Source organism: Hyperolius riggenbachi, chromosome 1 (genome assembly GCF_040937935.1).
Source record: "Hyperolius riggenbachi isolate aHypRig1 chromosome 1, aHypRig1.pri, whole genome shotgun sequence".
NCBI lineage: Eukaryota > Metazoa > Chordata > Amphibia > Anura > Hyperoliidae > Hyperolius > Hyperolius riggenbachi.
In genome coordinates this window covers 609,200,420-609,223,660 of record NC_090646.1, presented here as the reverse complement: position 1 = coordinate 609,223,660, position 23,241 = coordinate 609,200,420, and the positions used below count along the sequence as shown (strand labels likewise).

The 23,241-nt window shown below is 45.1% G+C and overlaps 2 protein-coding genes across 3 annotated transcripts in view; both read right to left on the bottom strand.

Annotated features, from left to right (window-relative positions):
* Positions 1-13,886, bottom strand: part of MAST4 (microtubule associated serine/threonine kinase family member 4) — a 690,505-nt gene extending 676,619 nt beyond the window's left edge. For both annotated transcript variants that reach the window (XM_068249995.1, XM_068250005.1), the window contains exon 1: positions 13,533-13,886. In XM_068249995.1, the coding sequence (XP_068106096.1) occupies positions 13,533-13,727 (195 nt within the window). In that variant the 5' untranslated portion in view covers positions 13,728-13,886. The remainder of the gene's footprint in view (positions 1-13,532) is intronic.
* Positions 13,887-20,952: 7,066 nt separating this feature from the next.
* Positions 20,953-22,884, bottom strand: LOC137542272 (zinc finger MYM-type protein 6-like). Its single transcript, XM_068264105.1, has one exon. The coding sequence runs from the start codon at positions 22,882-22,884 to the stop codon at positions 20,953-20,955; it is 1,932 nt and encodes a 643-aa protein (XP_068120206.1).
* Between the last annotated feature and the right edge of the window lie 357 nt (positions 22,885-23,241).

Below are 23,241 nucleotides of genomic sequence, written 5' to 3'. Positions count from 1 at the left end.
ACCAGTTGCCTGGCAGCCGTGCTGATCAATATGGCTGCAGTAGTGTCTGAATAACACCAGAAACAAGCATGCAGCTAATCTTGTCATATCTGACAATAATGTCAGAAACGCCTGATATGCTGCATGCTTGTTCAGGGTCTATGGCTGAAAGTATTAGAGGCAGAGGATCAGCAGGCCTGCCAGGCAACCGGTATTGCTTAAAAAGAAATAATATGGCCGCCTCCCTATCCCTCTCGCTACAGTTGTCCTTTAAAGGAAGACCGAGACGAAGCTTGGGTTCAAAAAGAACACCACGTGAGAACGCCCGGGCATGCGCAGCAGCACAGAGTTACTCCTGCACGAGCACCTCCAGCTTACTGCGCATGCGCCCAAGCTTACGGCAGAGGAGCAGCGCGGCCCCGATAAGACTGTCGACGATCTGTCGTTCGTAATCTTCCCTGAGGCCAAGGTCAGTGAGGGAGGTCAGCAGAACACAGAGGGAAGCCTCAATAGTTTCCTGAGGCTTCCCTCTCTTTAGGTAATTATCTCTTTTGGTACCCGGCATGGATACACTTAGAAATAATTTAAGCACTAATTTAAAGGGGCACTTAAAGTGAACCAGAGATGAAGCACCCTCATGTATTTTACCATATATATCAGTGGGAACATTAGAGAAAACACCTAACCTGCTCTCTGTTTCATTCTTCGCTGCTCAGCTGGCCTTTTATCTGCCCTGATAAAATCACCCACTGAGCATTCAGTCCGGCTTTGCTCAGGAATCATTATAGCTGAGTCATTATAGCAGAGCCAGAAGGAGGCAGGCTTGGGCTTGAAAATACATCAGAGAAGACAGACTCAGCTATAAAGATTCCTGAGCAAAGCCAGACTCAATGCTCAGTTGGGGATTTTATCAGAGCTAATACCAACCAGGCTCAGCAGTGAAGGATGAAGCAGAGAGCGGAGTAGGTGTTTTCTCTAATGTTCCCACTGATATATATAGTAAAATACACGAGGTTGCTTTGTCTCTGGTTCACTTTAAGCCAGGAATTAAAAAACAGTTTTACTTTCCTGGGGCTTCTACCAGCCCCCTCCAGCCATCCCGTGCCCTCGCACTCACAGAGCCTCCGGTCCCCAGTAGTTAGCTGGTTTAGTTTTCGCTGGCAGGCCCGACAGGCCTGGCCACACGTATTTTTCCACACGTTCCCATCCACAATAGCGTCCTGTGCAGGATGCTATTGAGGACGGGAACATGAAGAAGCATATGCGTGGCCAGGCCTGCACAGGCACAGAAAGCCTGCCGACTCCCTGTCAGCGAAGAAGAAACTAGCTGGCGGCAGGGGACTGGAGGCTCCATGAGTGACTGCAAGGGCACGGGACGGCTGCAGGGGGCTGGTAGAAGCCCCAGGCAAGTAAAACTGATTTTTTATTCCTGGCTTAAGTGTCCCAACTTAAAAAGTACCAAAAAGCAATTTAGCATTTTCTAGCTTGCTCGTGGCTTTAAAGAGAATCTGTGCTCTAAAATTCTTACAATAAAAAGCATACCATTCTTTTCATTATGTTCTCCTGGGCCCCTCTGTGCTGTTTCTGCCACTCCTTGCTGTGATCCTGGCTTGTAATTGCCAGTTTTAGGCAGTGTTTACAAACAAAAGACATGGCTGCTAACCAGCATGTGATAGGCTGTGTACAGAGCCTGCAGGGGGCATGGAGAGGGTGTGTATAGCTTCTATCCTATCACAAGCAGAGCAGCACATTCCTGCCCGAGTGCCTGAGCCCGACAAAGCCTTCAGAAGAAAGAAGATTAGATTAAATAACAGCGATAATACAGCCACTGTGCAACTAGGAAAGGATGCAGTAAGACAGACCACATTAGAACAGGTATAGGAACTTATAGGATAGAAGAAATAAGGCTGAAAATTTTGTTACAGAGTCTCTTTAAAGGGATATTATTTATGATGTGAAAATATAACCTTGGAGAAAATTTATTAAGGAGGTTGCCATTTATTTTCTTTTAAACAATACACACTGCCTGGCCACCTTGCTGATCAACTGTTTTTAAATATTTTAGCCATAGACCCCGAACAAGAATGGAGATCAGATGTTTCTGACAAAAATCTGACAAGATTAGTTGCATACTTGTCACTTGTGTGATTCAGACACTACTGACCAAAAAGTTCAGGCAACTGGTATTGTTTAAAAGGAAACAAATATGGCCTACATAGGTCTCTCACCTCAGTTCTCTGTAATGTCACTGCAAATTGCTCCTTCTTCCACACATATTCAAGGGTCCGCCTTGCTTACAGCATCTCCAGTAAGCATGCATGTCCACACAAGAGGTCATCTCACACAGAACACAACAGTACCAGGCTACTAGGATGTGCCATTTCGGTCTACAGTCTGGGAACCAATTATAAAATGTAAGCAGGATCACATGGTTGGAGGATAATGAGCATAAAGCTACATATTGGCCAATTTTGTGCCACTGACACTCCAGGCCAAGCGGTGGAGCCACAGCAGGAAATGCTACTATTTTTATTAGGCAGGTTTGAGGTTTACTGTTTTTACCCATAAAATACTAGTCATGCTACTTAAAGAAAACCTGAACTGAAAATTAAAATTCAAAACAAGCATACACAAGTCATGCTTACCTTCCATGTAGTCTACTCCTCAGTGTCTTTCTCCTGTCCCACGTCCTGTTTGTTCACTGTGATCAAGGGAATTTTCCGTCCTCCATTTTGAAAATGGCCATTACCCACAACAGCTTTCTGGTCAGCACACAGTTAAACTGTAACATCGCCCACTTGAGCCATAGGGAAACATGGACATTACCTGGTACATCCGTTTTCCTCTCAGCTATAACTGACAGCAACTGATATTTTACTGACAGCAACTGACATATTTCAGATCTGACAAAATATTGTTAGAACTGGAAGGGATTATTGTCAGAAGAAAATGGTGAGCTTCGGAGAGGAACTGATGGCAAGGTAACTATGTAATGTTCATTTGAAGTTACCTCATGTGTTTATTTTAAATATTTTTACTCAGTACAGGTTCTCTTTAACCAAGACAAGCAATCAGGAGGGGATATACACTATCTCGCCCACACATGTGTATGTTGTAAAACTTGCTACAGTATACAACAACCCAAAACAACCATATAGAAGATTGCTCATTTGCTTTTATCCTTGTAATCAATTTGAAATGTGATTAGTCCACACCAAGATGCATTCTGATTGAACGTTATGCAAGATGATTAACCTTTCTGAGCCTGTCACTTACTATTCCTGGAAGCAGATTACAAGCGAGGCAAAAAATAAATAAATAAAAGAAAAACACACAGGAAAGAAAAACAAAGGGCTAGTGCACACCAAAATCGCAATTACGCTTACGATTTTGTAAAGCGATTTTCAGAACGTTTTTTAAAATGAAGCGTTTTTGCGCATTCATTCAAGCTGAATCGCTCCAAACAATGCTATATGCAGTGCTTTTACGATTTATCAAAAAAAAAAATCCACACCACTTCTGTGAGAACACCGTCATAGGGGTTACAGCAGCCAAGCGCTTTTCAGCGCGCTGGCGATTTGAAAAGGCACTCAGAAGCGCTCACCAGCCCAAAGAAAGATAAACAGAAAAACTGCAGCCCCGCTGTAATAATTGCCGAAGTTACAACAATTTACAGGACTCAAAGAGAGAGAGAAAAAAAAAAACATTCACCCGCTTTGACATCTTCATTTTCCAAGTTCTGCAAAGTATAAAAGAAACTTTTCCTATTGACATTTATTGAAGCGATAAATTAATATTTTGCAGATGAATTTATGTTCCTGCAACAATTGGCTTTATAAAGGTCACAGATTGCACTTGAGACTTGTGCACAGAGAGGCGCGCTAAGCCATTACTACATCACCCAGCACGTTTACTGGCTGTGACAAAGGCATTTATCAAAGTCACCGAATACAAGGCATTCTCACCTGAGGTCACCAGAGCCCAGATTCTACTGCACATTTACAACACAGCGAAGCACCCCCCACAGAATAACTCGCAGATCAATGACCCAAACTCCCCGCAACTCACACATCATCATGGTCAAAATAACACCACATGCCTAACATGATTACACCAACAGCTGATCCCGGCAGACATGAGGTAAGGATAATTCCCAGTCAATGCCTTGTAAATAAAAAAAAAAAAGTAGTTACCTGAGGTAGACTAATGAGCTCTTGATGTTCTTAAGACATGACACTGTAAAATTTCCATAGGTTCTGCATGCCTCAGCATTCCTCTCTCATCCCAGATTCACAGGATGAAAGAAGCAGAGATCCTCAGATAAAAATCTGCAATTCTAATGGCTCAGGGTATTAAGATGACCATTTGCGGCAGCAGCAGCCTAAATCAGTAGAGCATCAGTGTTTTTCCTGTATCAGCTCATCAGCAGTAGCCTGAAGAGGATTGTATCATCACCATACACCGCTCCAGCGTATGCATGACATGTACATTGCAATGCCAGGCACACACGCAGCTCAGCTCCTGCTCATGAATGCAGAAACAGTGTGCTGGGCAGTGATATGAGCCACTTAAAGGGTCAGCCCCCCCTGAAACTCATCTCTCAGATCTTGGCAGATGCCATTAACTTCCCCTGCAGCATGTGTGCCCTTCAATACCCACTTACCACAGCTATTACAGCACAAGTCTAAGGTTATGAGTTTTCATTCAGATTGCAGAGTGAAGCTAGCAAAGAGAAGTGAGACACCACAATTGCCCCACATACCCAACCACCCTTTTGAATGAAAAATGCCCCAAATCATATTTGACATGTTGGGGTCAATAGATCACCAAGAGTTTCAGTCAAAGTACCTAAGGGAACGGGGCGATGCGCTTGTCCTATTCCCTGCTGCAACTCATGCGGTTAGAGGAGAAATGCAATGACTGCAAGGGAGGTAGTATGCACACGATGCATGGATAAATGCAGAGCTTTTTTTTTTCCTGCATGCGTTGGTTAATATGGGCTCTCACTTCTAATGCAAATTTGCATGAGGAAAAACCACATGCCATCGACATAAGCATGAACCCTGCATGAACCAATGGTAAAGGTGTCAACACTGAAAGCAACCTTGAAGTGAAAATAAACTTATGAGATAATGAATTGTATGTGGAGTACAGCTGAGAAATAAAACGTTAGCAGCAAAGAAAAGTCTCACATTGGTTTCCAGTATCGTAAGAGTTAAAAAAAATTCCACTTATCTATGCAAAAGAGCTTCTCTGAGCTATTTGACCCAACTTGGTCGAGTACAGTCCTGTTTTCTGAAGCACTTAAAGAGACTGAAGCGAGTCTAAATTCTCTTTATTAACATATTCATTTGAGTAACCATAATCCCTGCTAAACAGCCTCTATCCCGCGGCAAAACGAGGGGTTTACACCCCCCAAACCCCCTCTGCAAGATCCACGACTTTCTTGGTCGTGGATTTTGCTGTTCATGGAGGCAGAGCTTACGGCTGCAGCTCTGCCTCCATGCGCGTCAATCAGCCGCGGATCTCAGCCTCTCCCCGGCCCTCTCTGTGAAGGAAGACAGAGGGTCGAGAAGAGGCGGTGTTCAGCTAGGATTGACGTGCTGAGAGGCAGAGCTACAGCCACTGACTCTGCCTCAAGCAGGAAGCGCTCCCCGGACACAGGAGAGGGGATTTGGGGGGTACAAACCCCTCGTTTTGCCGCTGGATAGCGGTGGTTTAGCAGGGATTATGGCTACTCAAATGAATAAGTTAAGAGAATTTAGACTCGCTACAGAATCTCTTTAACCCTCCTGGCGGTTTGCTAAAAATCCGCCAGGGGGCAGCAAATCTTTTTTTTTTTTGTTTTTTTTGTTTTTTCATGTAGCGAGACAAAGTCTCGCTACATGATAGCCGCTGCTCAGCGGCATCCCCCCAGCCCCTCCGATCGCCTCCGGCGATCGGCGATCAGGAGATCCCGTTCCAAGAACGGGATCTCCTGGAGGGCTTCCCCCGTCGCCATGGTGATGGGGGCGGGATGAAGTCATCGACGTCGTGACGTCAAAGGGGATTCCGATCCACCCCATAGAGCTGCCTGGCACTGATTGGTCAGGCAGCGCACAGAGTCGGGGGGGGGGGGGCGGCTGCGGCGCGACGGATAGCGGCGGATCGGCAGGAATCGGGAACTGCACGCAGCTAGCAAAGTGCTAGCTGCGTGCAGCGAAAAAAAAAATTATGCAAATCGGCCCAGCGGGGCCTGAGCGGTGCCTTCCGGCGGCATAGCCCGAGCTCAGCTCGGGCTTACCGCCAGGAAGGTTAAAGAACCAAGAAAGAGAGAGACAGCTTGAGATAGGGCTTTACTGCAGGAAAGTTCAAAAGGTCATTATTTCTGCTTTTATAGCTTAAAGAGAACCCGAGGTGGGGATCGTACAAAGAAATCTATACACAGAGGCTGGGTCTGGCTATAGTGCCCAGCCTCTGTTGCTAGTTGAATCCCCGCTAAGTCCCCCTGCGCTCCGCTTTCCCCTATAAATTACAGCCGTGCTGGCGACACGCAGCGGGCAGTATTTACCTCACTAGTGTCACTCACGCCGCTCCCACGCCTCCTGCAGAGCGCCGGTCCCCGCCCACGTCCCTTCCCTCGCCGCTGATTGGAGGGAAGGGACGAGGGCGGGGACCGGCGCTCTGCAGGAGGCGGGGGAAGCGGCGTGAGTGACATTAGGGAGGTAAACACAGCCCGAGAGCGCAGCCGTGATTTAGGGGGGAGAGTGGAGCGCAGGGGGCACTTAGGGGGGATTCAGCTAGCAACAGAGGCTGGGCACTGTAGCCAGACCCAGCCTCTGTGTATAGATTTCTTTGTACGATCCCCGCCTCGGGTTCTCTTTAAAGTGTATAGCTTAAAGTGAAATAATATCAAGAGATTTATACATACCTGGGGCTTCCTCCAGCCCCATCCGCACTGACTGCTCCCAAGCCGCCGTCCTCAGTCTTCTCCGTCTTCTGTACCGGGTCGTATAACTTCAGTCAGTCTGCACAAGCGCAGTGCGCTCTCTCCGGCGCAGAATAGTGCTGCGCAGTATTTGTTTCCACCGGAAAGAGCTCACTGCGCTTGCGCAGGCTGGCCACGACAGGCAGAAGTTACAGGACCTGTTACAGAAGACTGAGAACGGCAGCATGGGAGAGATCCGTGTGGATGGGGCTGGAGAAAGTCCCAGGTATGTATAAAGCTTTTGATATTGCTTCTCTAGGATTTTCTTTAAAAGACAGAATGTGGTTACTGTGACAATATGACGCAATCTTAAACACAAAAAAACCCCTATATAACTGCAAATGAATATATATAGGAGACTTTTCTTTGCTACTGATGTTCTATTCATTATCTGTACTACATATACAACTAATCTAGGGGGTTTTCTTTCGCTTCAGGTTTGCTTGAAGTCTTCCAGCAGATATAAACATGACAAGAGGGGCTGACCAGACAGAGACAGGATAAAACAATACTAGGGTGGGATTGAGCAGTAACCTAGGATATCCTACTGGAAGCCCTCCTTCAGGCAGGTGATGAAATCTGATTGGTTGCTCCTAGCACTTGCCTCAGATTTTGCTGCAGTTGTTTCTGCACCTGCCTGCCACCATGATCCCATGGTTTTCAGAAGGGAATCGCTGCTAGAGTTGCATTTTAGAACGTTCAGATGGCCCGCCCCCAGGCACGTAAAGGCATATTGGCGTATCGCTGGGTTTGTGAATACCAATCAAATAAAGCTGGCCATACACATAAATTTAACCAGCTGATTTAATCACTGAGTGAATGTGCTGGGGATCCGTCCATACCAACATGTCAATTTGATTTTGGACATTAGCGCTAGTCTTCTTTAGGGGACCCAGCAGGAAACCTCACAGGGAAATTCCACTAATGTGATTGGGTTGAAAGCATGCTCTCAATTTTCTAGGGTTCCAATAGGTTGCAGTAAACTACGCTTACACCATTTGGTGAATCAAAACGCTTTGTGCTGTAAAAGGATGCCCCTATGAGGTTACCTGCTGGGTCCCCTAAAGTAGGCTTACATTTGCCAATCAAAAGTGTAGTCAGCATATAGGCCAGTTTCCATCAAGCGTGTGGAGCAGCTGGGGATTGCTGACCACATAACAAGGTACTGCATCAAGTAATTTAAAACTAGCAGTTTGACAGATTATTCGTCACCTTTATGCTGAAATCTAATACAGCTTGAGTTTACAAATAGCCAATCACTACTATTTGACCAAATCAGACTTTTACCAGTGATGGTCATGGACACAACAAGAAGAACTGTTAGGGGCCCATACCAAACCAGCAGCGGTAGGGGGACACCCAGGAGAGATGTTCATCGAGATGCGAATGCTCCCAACTCACAATTTGCATAAAACGTTCATGGCCAAGTGGTAGGGGACAGGTTGGGCATATGTAGAAGTAACATGATTGGAGAAGTAGTAGAGGGACACGAGTGGATAAGTGGTAGGGGACAATTTAAGTATATGTAGAAATAGCACATGACTGGATGAGCAGGAAGGGGCTGTTTGGGTATATGTAGAAGTAACATGATTGGAGTACAGTAGTAGAGGGACATGAGTGGATGAGTAAGAGGGACATGATTGGATGAGTAGTAGGAGTAGAGGGACCTGATTGGATGAGTAGTAGTAATGGTGGTAGTAGCAAAAGAGGGACAGGATTGGATGAGTAGTAGTGGTAGTAGAGGCAGTGGCGTACCTACCACAGGGCTGCAGGTGCTCACAGCCCCAGGTGTAGCCATGGCTAAGGGTGCCGCTGTGGTGCTCAGTGTTCTTCAACCTAGGACCTTTTTTCATAGTTCATTCGGGAAAATAGCAGCAGACAGTGCATGGGACTGTACTACTTCCTGCAGTAGATGTAGCACCCCTTCCTGTCCCGTGGGGAATGTGTCTCCTTCGCTCGCTACACACAGCCTGCAGTGAGTATATGTGCAGAGTAGCAGGGTGGGTAGAGAGAGTGATTGCTGTGCTGCAGATGGGAAATTAGTAGGAAGAGGTGGCAGGATGTGTTAAGTGCTTCAGAAGTTGCCTGTCATTAGTAGCCATGTGCACTGGCTGCTGTAATACCAGAGTGCCCTGGACTATTGATTATTTATCCTGATCAGAGTAATTAATAATGCAGGGCAGTCTGCTGTTACAGAAGCCAGTGATACAGGTGCTGACAGCAGACTTCTGTAGGGAGCAGAGAAGCAAGCTCCAGAAAATGTAGATTAGTTTGATTGCAGGTAATCTTATCTCTTTTCCCAGCTCCCCCCTCCCACCCTGTAGTCTTCCCTCATGACCCTTTCCTCTTTTCAGTGGCTCCTTTGAACAGCATGTCCCTGCCAAACTGCAGTGCTTCCTGCCATTTCCTCTCTCTCACCAGGCTCTATGTCTTGTGCCTCTACCTCTTTACCCCCCCCCCCCTTTCATATGTCACTGTTTTCTAACTGCCCTCAGAGGAGCTCACAACCTAATCTCACCATAGTCATAGTCTAATGTCTTACCATGTTATAATTGTGTGTATTTATATAGCACTGACATCTTCTGCAGCACTGTATAGTGTACAGAGTTTCATAATGCCTAACTTCGTCCCCATCCTGACAACTCCTTTCCCCCAAAAATGTGCAGCAACAAACTCGGCGCCCCAACCCGTCAACTCTCCCATCCAAAAAAAATGGTTGGTTGGTTGGGGGGGGGGGAATGTTAGTTGTTTGTAAATAATCACTGGGTGTCAAATTCCCTAGGCATGCCACTGAGTAGAGGGATATGACTGGATAAGTAGTAGTAGAGGGACATAGTGGATAAGTGGTAGGGGACAACTTGAGTGAGTCTATGTAAATATGAGTGGTAGGGAACAGTTTAGGTATGTGTAGAAGCAACATGATTGGAGTAGTAGTAGCAATAGAGGGACATGATTAGTTAAGTAGTAGCAGCAGTAGAGAAACATGATTGGAGTAGTAGTGGCAATAGAGGGACATGATTAGATGAGTAGTAGCAGAAGTTGATCAACATGATTGTAGTAGTAGTAGTAGTAGTAGTAGTAGTAGTAGTAGTAGTAGTAGTAGCAATAGAGGGACATAATTAGATAAGTAGTAGCAGTAGAGGACATGATTGGAGTGGTAGTAGTAGCAATGGAGGGACATGAGTGGTGGTAGTAGTAGCAATGGAGGGACATGAGTGGTGGTAGTAGTAGTAGCAATGGAGGGACATGACTGAAGTAGTAGTAGCAATAGAGTGACATGACTGAAGTAGTAGTAGCAATAGAGTGACATGACTGGAGTAGTAGTAGCAATAGAGGGACATGACTGGAGTAGTAGTAGCAATAGAGGGACATGACTGGAGTAGTAGTAGCAGTAGAGGGACATGACTGGAGTAGTAGTAGCAGTAGAGGGACATGACTGGAGTAGTAGTAGCAGTAGAGGGACATGACTGGAGTAGTAGTAGCAGTAGAGGGACATGACTGGAGTAGTAGTAGCAGTAGAGGGACATGACTGGAGTAGTAGTAGCAGTAGAGGGACATGACTGGAGTAGTAGTAGCAGTAGAGGGACATGACTGGAGTAGTAGTAGCAGTAGAGGGACATGACTGGAGTAGTAGTAGCAGTAGAGGGACATGACTGGAGTAGTAGTAGCAGTAGAGGGACATGACTGGAGTAGTAGTAGCAGTAGAGGGACATGACTGGAGTAGTAGTAGCAGTAGAGGGACATGACTGGAGTAGCAGTAGAGGGACATGACTGAAGTAGCAGTAGAGGGACATGACTGAAGTAGTAGTAGCAGTAGAGGGACATGACTGAAGTAGTAGTAGCAGTAGAGGGACATGACTGAAGTAGTAGTAGCAGTAGAGGGACATGACTGAAGTAGTAGTAGCAGTAGAGGGACATGACTGAAGTAGTAGTAGCAGTAGAGGGACATGACTGAAGTAGTAGTAGCAGTAGAGGGACATGACTGAAGTAGTAGTAGCAGTAGAGGGACATGACTGAAGTAGTAGTAGCAGTAGAGGGACATGACTGAAGTAGTAGTAGCAGTAGAGGGACATGACTGAAGTAGTAGTAGCAGTAGAGGGACATGACTGAAGTAGTAGTAGCAGTAGAGGGACATGACTGAAGTAGTAGTAGCAGTAGAGGGACATGACTGAAGTAGTAGTAGCAGTAGAGGGACATGACTGAAGTAGTAGTAGCAGTAGAGGGACATGACTGAAGTAGTAGTAGCAGTAGAGGGACATGACTGAAGTAGTAGTAGCAGTAGAGGGACATGACTGAAGTAGTAGTAGCAGTAGAGGGACATGACTGAAGTAGTAGTAGCAGTAGAGGGACATGACTGAAGTAGTAGTAGCAGTAGAGGGACATGACTGAAGCAGTAGTAGCAGTAGAGGGACATGACTGAAGCAGTAGTAGCAGTAGAGGGACATGATTGTAGTAGTAGTAGCAGCAATAGAGGGACATGATTGTAGTAGTAGCAATAGAGGGACATGATTTGAGTAGTAGTAGCAGTAGAGGGACATGACTGGAGTAGTAGTAGCAGTAGAGGGACATGATTGTAGTAGTAGCAATAGAGGGACATGATTTGAGTAGTAGTAGCAGTAGAGGGACATGACTGAAGTAGTAGTAGCAGTAGAGGGACATGACAAGTAGTAGTAGCAGTAGAGGGACATGACTGAAGTAGTAGTAGCAATAGAGGGACATGACTGAAGTAGTAGTAGCAATAGAGGGACATGACTGGAGTAGTAGTAGTAGCAATAGAGGGACATGATTGGAGTAGTAGTAGTAGTAGCAATAGAGGGACATGACTGGAGTAGTAGTAGTAGCAATAGAGGGACATGACTGGAGTAGTAGTAGTAGCAATAGAGGGACATGACTGGAGTAGTAGTAGTAGCAGCAATAGAGGGACATGATTGAAGTAGTAGTAGCAATAGAGGGACATGACTGGAGTAGTAGTAGCAATAGAGGGACATGACTGGAGTAGTAGTAGCAATAGAGGGACATGACTGGAGTAGTAGTAGCAGTAGAGGGACATGATTGGAGGAGTAGTAGCAATAGAGGGACATGATTGGAGGAGGAGTAGCAATAGAGGGACATGATTGGAGGAGTAGTAGCAATAGAGGGACATGATTGGAGGAGTAGTAGCAGCAATAGAGGGACATGACTGGAGTAGTAGTAGTAGCAATAGAGGGACATGATTGGAGTAGTAGTAGCAATAGAGGGACATGACTGGAGTAGTAGTAGCAATAGAGGGACATGACTGGAGTAGTAGTAGTAGTAGCAATAGAGGGACATGACTGGAGTAGTAGTAGTAGCAATAGAGGGACATGATTGTAGTAGTAGTAGTAGTAGCAATAGAGGGACATGATTTGAGTAGTAGTAGCAATATAGGGACATGACTGGAGTAGTAGTAGCAGTAGAGTGACATGATTGGAGTAGTAGTAGCAGTAGAGTGACATGATTGGAGTAGTAGTAGCAGTAGAGGGACATGATTGGAGGAGGAGGAGTAGCAATAGAGGGACATGATTGGAGGAGTAGTAGCAATAGAGGGACATGATTGGAGGAGTAGTAGCAATAGAGGGACATGATTGGAGGAGTAGTAGCAATAGAGGGACATGATTGGAGTAGGAGTAGCAATAGAGGGACATGATTGGAGGAGTAGTAGCAATAGAGGGACATGATTGGAGTAGGAGTAGCAATAGAGGGACATGATTGGAGTAGGAGTAGCAATAGAGGGACATGATTGGAGTAGGAGTAGCAATAGAGGGACATGATTGGAGTAGGAGTAGCAATAGAGGGACATGATTGGAGTAGCAATAGAGGGACATGATTGGAGTAGGAGTAGCAATAGAGGGACATGATTGAAGTAGTAGTAGCAATAGAGGGACATGATTGGAGTAGTAGCAGCAATTGATGGACATGACTGGAGTAGTAGTAGCAATAGAGGGACATGACTGGAGTAGTAGTAGCAATAGAGGGACATGACTGGAGTAGTAGTAGCAATAGAGGGACATGACTGGAGTAGTAGTAGCAATAGAGGGACATGACTGGAGTAGTAGTAGCAATAGAGGGACATGACTGGAGTAGTAGTAGCAGCAATAGAGGGACATGACTGGAGTAGTAGTAGCAGCAATAGAGGGACATGACTGGAGTAGTAGTAGCAGCAATAGAGGGACATGACTGGAGTAGTAGTAGCAGCAATAGAGGGACATGACTGGAGTAGTAGTAGTAGCAGTAGAGGGACATGACTGGAGTAGTAGTAGCAGTAGAGGGACATGATTGGAGTAGTAGTAGTAGCAATAGAGGGACATGACTGGAGTAGTAGTAGTAGCAATAGAGGGACATGACTGGAGTAGTAGTAGCAATAGAGGGACATGACTGGAGTAGTAGTAGCAATAGAGGGACATGACTGGAGTAGTAGTAGCAATAGAGGGACATGATTGGAGTAGTAGTAGCATTAGAGGGATATGACTGGAGTAGTAGCAATAAAGGGACATGACTGGTGTAGTAGTAGCAGTAGAGGAACATGATTGGTTGAGCAGTCCATGTGGACAGCAGTACATAGTCTCACCTCCTCATCCTCCTCGTCCCGCTCCCCGGCGCTCTGTTGTCCTCTCCGGTGCTCTCCTGTCCCTTCCTCCTGCTGTCCGGAGCTGCTGCCCCCGGGAGACGCCGTCATTCCCCCCTCAGAGAGGGTCTGTGAGCCGGAGGAGCCCAGGGAAGAGGCAGACGTGTCCCCGCTGCTCCCGGAAAGTTTGGCGTCCATGGCTGCGGGCTGCCCCGGTGCTCAGTGACAGCGTGTCGGCTCCAGTCCCCGCAGCGCACACTCCCGGGTCACTCGGGACAGCCGGGGCTCCGGCCAGCGGTATCAGCGCACGTCATGTCATGAGGAGCTGCGACCATTCACCCCTCTGCCTCTGCATCGCCGCCGCCGCTCCGCCCTCCGCTGAGCTTGCCTGGGGAATCCGCCGCAGCCAGCCAATGAGGGCGGTCCCAGGGGGCGGGGCCAGCAACAAGTCTGTGCGGGCTGGAGCACCTTGGCAGCAGGTGAGGCGCTGGGGAGAGCGGAGCTGTGCAATGACTTCGCTAACTTTTCCCAGCAGTGATGGAATGTACAGAGGACCGGTGATTCTGCTGACTTTTCTGTCTCCTTTCCTCACACTAACCTGTCCTTGTATAAACTGGCCCTTTTACACTATATCAGTTGCTCTCAGGGCTGTTCACACTGGAGGCGATTCCGCCTCAAAGGAAGGTATAGGAGAAGCGCAAAACGCTCACAAAATCGAGTAGCGATTGCGTTTTTAAGAAAATGCATTCTATTTATTCTTTTCCGGTTGAAAGAGTTCACTTCTTCACTGACGTCAATAAGTAAAAAAACACAATCGCTCGGCAAAACTGCTTAGAAAAGCGATTTTACAAAAAAAAGCAGCACGCAGGTAATCACCGGGAATCGGAAAAAGAAGCCTCAAAAAACGCCCAACGCGAATGGCCACGCGAACGGAACGCGAAGTGAACAAGGCCTCAAAGCTTTTTAACAATGCACTGCTAGCAGCAGTTTTTTTACGTATAGTGTAAAAGAGGCTGAAGGGTGGCCATACATCCAGGTACTTGCCAGTCAATTGACCATCTAATTTGACAATTATTGTGCAATCGGATGAAAATCGGTGCTGCCACAAGAATGTCCGATTGACTATTTGGCTGGAATTGGTCAAATGTATCAATTATACGTTGGGAAATCTCATTGGCCCTTGTGGCCAATCAGGTGAGCAGCTGTAATGGTGCGTGATAATTGCAAATGACAAACACGACTGAACGCCCAGGCCACTGTCCCTCCCAAATGTTTTATGTGCCATTCCCTTGTTCCCGTGCATTAATACTTTACCTGCCACGCTGTCCCCCGAGTGTCCACTTCCACGTTCCATGCCACGGTGGTTATAATCTCAAGCACCTGACGCTACTTCTTGATAAACAGGAAGTAGCGCCAAGCACTTCAGAGTATAACCTTCGCATGAAACACGGAAGAGGTTCAATGCCGGCTTCATGCTGAACTTAACAATGGAGTGGGAAGCGCTGATGGGGGATCCAGAGAGGGGAGGGGGGCCCCCTCCCCGCCGCTGTGTGGCCATTGTTCCCCCCTCATGCGATGCGCTCCTGGCTAGCTATACTGGGTGCACCTACACTTAGCTATACTGGAGACACCTATACCTGTCTATTCTGGGAGCACCTATACCTGTCTATACTGAGGGCACCTATACCTGTCTATACTGGGGGCATCTATGCCTGGCTATACTGGGGGCATCTATGCCTAGCTATACTGAGGGCACCTATATCTGACTATACTGGGGGCACCTATACCTGCCTATACTAGGGTCATCTATGCCTGGCTATACTGGGGTCACCTGTGCCTGGCTATACTGGGGGCACCTATGCCTGGCTATACTAGGCGCAACTATACCTGGCTATACTAGCGGGGGGGATTCAAAGCTTCCCAGAGCTGCCCAGTGATTTCTAGTTACGCCCCTGCCTACACCATTCAATTTTCAGAAAAATTGGTCAGAAAACTCCACCACTCCTGATCAACTTGTATAAAAAACGGGAAATTCGATCAGATTTCTCGAATGCATAAAAATACTGCTTTCAGTTTTTCTGCACGACTTATTGTTTTGATGGAATTGCCATAAAAATGGCATCATTTTGTTGTATTGTATGTGGCCACCTTTAGGTATACATAAAAAAGGGCGGATAGTAGTAGAATAGCGCTAAATTTACCAATATTCTACTATCACCTTGAGAAAGAGTCTATGGGCTGCAAGAAAAATTGCATATGAAAAACGCATATGCGTTTTGTATGCGTGCGTTTTTAAACGTGCTGGTTTTGTTGCATAATATGCAAAAACGCACATAATGAAAGTCAATAGAAACGCAATGGTATGTGTTTTTCATCCGTTTTACACGCGTTGTTATATGCGTTTCTATAAAATAAATTGTTTTGTGACGTATTTCCGCTTCCTGTTGTCTTCCTAGTGATTTGCATAAAGTGCAATTTGAAAACGCATGAAAAACGCATACAAACTGCATATGCGTTATGTATATGCGAAAAGCAAATGCATTAAAACGCATGCAAACGCTTGAAAAACACTATCAAAAACTCAGTAAAACGCAGCAAAAATGCTCTAAAAAACAGCACATGACATAAAACTCGACCTTTCATGTTCTGTTATGTGTGCTCCTACCCTGAAGGTTATTATGCTGTTGCTTATCTTTTAGAGCAGAGAGGACGTTTTGAGTTCAGGTCCGCTTTAAGCCTCGTACACATATGAGGCATGTCGCCCATTGGGGTACAGTATGAAATCCTTCGGGGGCCGAGGCCATACAGACGCATTATTTTCTGCACACTAACAATGTGTCCTGTTGCTATATAGGGGCGGATTGGCACAGGAGTAACAACACGAGGCCAGCAGAATAAGTGGCGACTATAATACTGTCGGCCTAAGGCCCGGTTCACATTAGCGTTTTTTTTGCGGAGCCGGTCGTACTGATCCAACCGTCAGGATCAGGAAAAACTGTCCGTTTTTACAGCCAGTGTGCTGTAAACTGTCAGTTTTCTATTTGTTACTATGTAGCTGCAAAACCTTCCGTTTCCATTCCGCTGAGCAAAACGGTCGGGAAAATTAGGGCCTGCAGCATTTTTTTTGTCCGTTCAGAGCAGGGACGGATCTAGGGGGGGGGGGGGGGGGGGGCAAGCGGGTATCTTGCCCCAGGCGCAGTTTGTTGAATTCTTAAAAAGGCGGCAAAATTAATGGCAGTTTAGGTGCCAAAACCTGACCTTTAGGCGCCAAAACCTGACCTTGCCCCAGGCGCAACTTGGTCTTGATCTGTCCCTGGTTCGGAGCAGTGGTCCTCAAACTAAGGCCCGCGGGCCAAATGCGGCCTGCCAAGGCTTTTTCACTGGCTCCCCAAGCAGAACATGTATAACTTATAGATGCGGCCTGCTGTACCTTTAAATATCAGTTGCCTGCATATAGAATAGCAGTGCTGGCACCCCCTATTCACATACTGTAGAAGCCAGCGAGCAGTCATTCGCTGGCTTCCAGCAGTCATTTGGTCCCCTTGGTATGCCTCACTGTCTGGTGGAAAAATACATTCTTTGGGCACAGCATGACTGAATGGCTGCTGTTGGGAGTTCTCCGCAGGGCATGATTGGAGGGAATCCATGCCTAGATTCAATGTAATGTTTTTCAATATCATTTTATGTATGCCGCGGCCCCCCAGCAGTCTGAAGTATGTTGAACCGGCCCTTGACCGAAAAAGTTTCGGGACCCCCGGTTCAGAGGAACGGACCACGGGACCGTACAGCCGGTTCCGTTGGCAAATGCAGATGTGAACCGGGCCTCAGTGATCCTAACGGATCACTGACCGAGAGGGGTCAGGTTCTGCTGTATACATGCTGGATTCTCACTAGAGGTGGTCTTTATTGACCACCTGGGATGTGTGTATGAGGCTTAAGCTTGGGACACACATCCAATTGATATTGGTCAATGACTGGACAATTTTACCACCTCCATGTAGTATGGTGGTCAACAGATTGTGTAGGTGGGAAAATTGTCCAATCAAAATTGGATGTGTATGCCAGGCTTAAATCTGAAATTTTGACTAAAGACAGATTCTCAACACTGTTCTGAAGTTTTGCTGCTGGTAACTTGAAGGATGATAATAATAATAATAATAATAATAAGAGGAACAAATTATATTCCCTTTTAATTCCGTTGAAATGACACTTTAGGAAATTATTTCTTGACAGTAGATGTCACAAGTTACTCCTGACCACAGGATAAGTCTTATAGATGTTATTAATGACTTCCCAATGCAAATCACCAGCTGGTATGTAAGCAGCAGTTAGCAGCAGGGTGACATTTATTGCGGAACTGAAGGTACATTATTATAGAGTAGATTTATGTATGGGGAGCATGCTGCTGACTTTACGTCGTGTCTCTACAGTTGTATTGCTGATCTTATTTATCTTGTATCACAGGTCTAGGTGAAATATTCAAAGAAATTCTATATCAGGCTGCTTTTATACTTGTGCCATGATTCCATGTTTTTTCTTATATTGTATTTGATCCTTTGTGGCTAGGATTTTATCTAGTGCCCTCCCTCTTCTCCTATTGGTGATTTTAGCACACACAAAGCTCGCTGGTGTGTTCACATGCTCAATATGTAGGTACTAGCAGCTCCCTTGCAGGATTAGTAAGATGCACTATCTGTCCCAGGGAGGACGGTAAGGATATGTGCTCCTATTCCTTAGATAGGTTTTGATGCGCTGAATGTGTGCATGTTTGTGCTATGCATGGTACAGGGCCAGAGTTAGGGCACATACGACAGTGGGCTACCTCTACACGGTGTATGTGACTATGCAACGGACTTTATTCTTGTAACAAAGATCCCAACTTTTAACTTAGCTGTAGGGACAGCATTGATTGCTGCATGGTTTTTGTAAGTGGACTTGCATGAGGATTTGCATGACTTTGCTCCATGGAAGGAGAACCTGCCATGGGATCACTGCACTGCACAAATCCGTGCTTCATATGACCCTGCGACAGAGTGCGGCAACCGGGTCATATGCATAGGCCTGCTCCTGTTCAGTGTACTCCCTGCTGAAAAGGAAGGTCATTGCCAGGATTGGCGTCAGTCCACACATGTGTGCAGCATGGCACTGCGCTCCGTCATGTACACTTAATTTGCCTCCTTAGACTTGCTTTACTGCATATTCAGTGCAGTAGGCATAGATCATGCAGTAACGCATGGATGACTTTGCGGTGGATGAGCAGCAATTGGCAGACACTACTGCAGCCAAATAGACCTGCAGGGCTGCCAGGCAACTGTTATGGATTAAAAGGAAATAAATGTGGCAGCCTCCATATTCTACTCACTTTAGCAGTCCTTTAGTATGACAGTCTCCATAGACTTTCATTGCCTTCAGAAATGAATGGGCCCCATACCAGGCAAACTTGACAAACATTTCATTGACTAGTTGACTGTCTCCTCCCAGTACACAATTTATTATTGTTAGACTTTATTTATGTAGCGCTAACATATTACGCAGCGCTGTACATGAGATAGGGGAGACATTACAACATTAAACAATGCTACACAGGGGCATTATAGTGTTAACGGGACATACATATAAAATCACCGCCGGGAGACTTGGGTGCAGGATACAGCCGATATACGGCTTATCCTGCTGCTGCACAAGTCCCGGCGGCGTTAAAAACTATTCGCCCTCCAGGTCCACGTAGATGGTGGGGGAATTATGTAATTCGGCTTCCAGCTATTGCTGGAGGCCGAATTACAGAGTAAGGGCTGGTGCACACCGAGCGGCTTTTTGGGCGTTTTCAGATCCGCTTGCGGCTGCGGATCTGCTTGGTCAATGTATCTCAATGGGGTGGTGCACACCAGAGCGGCAGGCGTTTTGCAGAAACGAAAAATGCCTGGGTGAGGCATTTTTTGGATTGCGGATGCGTTTCTGCCTCAATGTTAAGTATAGGAAAAACGCAAACCGCTCTGAAAAACGGCACTTCAGAGCGGTTTTGCAGGCGTTTTTGTTACAGAAGCTGTTCAGTAACAGCTTTACTGTAACAATATATGAAATCTACTATACTGAAAACCGCAGCAGCAATCCGCAAAACGCTAGCAAAACGCCTCATAAAAATAAAAAAAAGCGTTTCAAAATCTGCTAGCATTTTGCGGATCTGCTAGCGGGTTTTGGTGTGCACCAGCCCTAACTCAGCTCTATCTTCTGACAGTGCAGAAGTTACTCACTGTGTGCCAATATAGCTGTAGTGCCTATTACGGTCTACGATGGCGCCGGCTGCGCCCAAATCTCCAGCGCTGTTAATACAGCTCTCGGTTAAAGAGACCCTGAGCAGTGATTAAAAAATGAAATCTGGACTTACCTGGGGCTTCCTTCAGCCCACTGTAGCTCGCGAGGTCCCTCAGTGTCCTCTGGGTCCCCTGCGTGGTCCCGTTGGTGGCTCCGGTACGTGCGCGAGTTTGGCAGGGACACCATTGTACACCTACTAGAGCCACCAGCGGACCCAAAGGGCGTACATCAAAAAAGGGCGTCGGGAAAAAAGGGCGCGTGGTGTAAACGATAATCAGTATTATAGTTTATAAAAATATTGTGTAGAATTTCGTTTACAAATAGTGTTTTAAGAATTTATAAATCATTAAATAATGTGTATGAAATCGACAATTCTTAAAACGTTAATCTTCCCTGTTTCTAAACTGAAACTTATAATTACGTTTGTAAACAGTAATATTTGTGTAAACATTATAATGATATATTGTTATGGATAATCTTGATTTATCGTTTATTATTATAATGAAATGTGAAAATATTGTTTCACAATATTGTTTATAACAATGATATTAATATACGTACATTCATAATAACTGTTGATTGGTATAATTAAAATTGTACTACAACTATACCTAACCCTACTCTCACACAGAACCCTCCCTGTACCTATCCCTAACCCCTAGACCCCCTGGTGGTGCCTAAACCTAAGACCCCCCTGGTGGTGCCTAAACCTAAGACCACCCCCCCCCCCCCCTGGTGGTGCCTAAAACTAACCACCCCAAAGCCCTCCCTGTACTTATCCCTAACCCCTAGACCAGTGTTTCTCAACTTTTTTGACCCAAGTACCCCCTATCGCAATTCAGTTCCAGCCGAGTACCCCCTGAATTCGGATCAATATACTTTGATGAAATTTAAACATGCAAACAGTATTTGAACTGACAACTTAGGAAGCTGTCAACTTTAATTGCAATGATAGCAAGTGTGATCATGTGCTATTTTTAAGTAATCCCAAAAAACAACAACAACAAAAAACAATTGTACCATATTAAAATGCATGGTGGCAAAATCAAGTAGCAACTTCAGAACTTGAAAATTATGCAGTCAAAAAATAAACTAGTTTTTTATTCCAGTTTTAGTGAGAAACCTGGGCTTTCTTGGCAGAAATTAATTTCTCAAATCTTGGATTCAGGGAACTGATGCCCACAATAAGGTCGCTTTCTGGAGACAGGCGGTTTCTCATTTTAGTTTTCAGAGTTGTGAGATGTGAAAAGCTGGATTCACATAAGTATGTTGAAGCAAAGGGGAGGAGTTCAGCAAGAGCCATTTTTCTTAACTGTGGGTATTCTCTCTTCAGCCTGTGCCAAAATCCGGTAATGTTTTCTGGACACTCTTGTTGTCTTGGTTTTAATGTACTGTCTGAAGAAAGCTCAAACAGTTTTTCCTTTGCATCATCTGGAACCCCAGCTTCCATAATGGCATTCTCATCAAAAGGATTAAGAATCCAAAGTTTTTGTCTATCATTCTCTTCAACACTTGGAAAGTAATGTTCAAAATGTGACTCCAGATTGGTCAAATGTTCTTTGATGATCTCTTTAACATTCTCAGTCGGAGAGATGTAGTTTTCTTCACTGAATTCCATGAGCTGTGGGAAAGAAGTTACATTTCCAGCTTCAACTTTGCTTCTCCAAAACTTAATTTTCTTCCTAAAGGCTTTGATTCTATCTTCCAGCATAAAAATGTTGGTAGTAAACCCCTGTAGTTGAAGGTTCAAATCATTAATTTTGTCAAAAATGTCACTTAGGTAGGCAAGTTTGCAAAGCCACATCTCATCTTCAAAATAACTTAAGAAATCACTATTCATATTTCTTAGGAAAACAGTGACTTCATTTCTTAATTCAAGCAGTCGATTCAGAAGCCTCCCACGTGATAACCATCGAACCTCTGTGTGAAGTAAAACTGTGATATGATCAGCTCCCATATCACGACACAATGCACGAAAAAGACGTGAATTTAAAGCTCTTGCCTTTATAAAGTTGACGATTTTCACAGCAACATCCAGTACGCAACTTAGCTCTCTGCTCAGTCGTTTTGACGCAAGAGCCTGTCGATGAATAATGCAATGATTCCACTTTATGGAAGGATTTAAAGCTTTAAGGCGGCTTACAAGTCCACTCTTCCGGCCTACCATGGCTGCTGCTCCATCCGTGCACACAGAGACACACCATTCCCAAGACAGTTCCTTTTCCAAAATGTGCTTGTTCAGTGCATTAAAAATCTCCTCTCCAGTTGTTGTTGTATCAAGTTCCTTACAGCCAAATATTTCTTCTTGTATTCCATTCTCACTGTCATCATCAATATACCGTACAAATATCATTAACTGAGCAGAATTGGAAATGTCTGTAGATTCGTCTATCTGTAAAGCAAACTGTTTTTGCAAGATTATCTTCTCAGATATCTGCTTAATGATGTCGTCTCCCATGTCTTCAATTCTTCTGGAAATCGTATCGTTGGAATGTGGAATGGTCTTAATTTTGTCAACTTCAGCTTTTCCAAACATGATTTCAGCTATTCTTACCGCAGCGGGAATGATAAGACTTTCTGCAACAGTGTGAGGTTTTTTTGTTTTTGCCACCATGTGCGCAATGTCAAAGGAGGCTTGGAGAGCTTGTTTTGATGTTGTGGAGTAAGACTTCATAGCTGAACTTGACTTTGTCATGCTATCCCGTTTTCTCTTAAAGAAATCAACTGGCTTTTCCTTCACTGAAGGGTGTTTAGTAACAAGGTGCCTTTTTAACATGGAGGGTTTCATAGAATGGTTTGATAGGGTTTCTCCACATATCACACATAGAGGCTGAGGTGGGACACTGTTATTTGATGTAAATCCATAAGCTAGGTACATGTCATCATATTTCCGTGTTTTGGGCGGTAGTGACATGCTTGTATGTTCACTATCACTCTTTTTTTTTCTAGTAACTGGTTCATCTTCTGACACAGAACTCTCTATGACTACATCATTATGAGAACCATCTTTTGAGCCAGAAGATCTTATAAGAAAACGATCCATTGTTATTGCCTTAGTACAAAAAGAAAATAGTAGTGCAAATTAAGCTACAGTATTTTGACACCACTAAATGATTACTATAATTAGAATTATTTTTTATTATTTCCACATCTTCTGTAGCACTTTACAGAGTACATAGTCATGTCACTGACTGTTTCCAGAGTAGCTCACAATCTAATCCTACCATAGTCATAGTCTAATGTCCTACCATATTATTATTATGTATGTATATAGCATAGTGGTGTCACTGACTGTCCTCAGAGCAGCTCACAATCTAATCCCTGCCAGAATCATAGTATAATGTCTGACCTACCATATTATTATTATTATTATGTATTTATATAGCACTGACATCTTCTG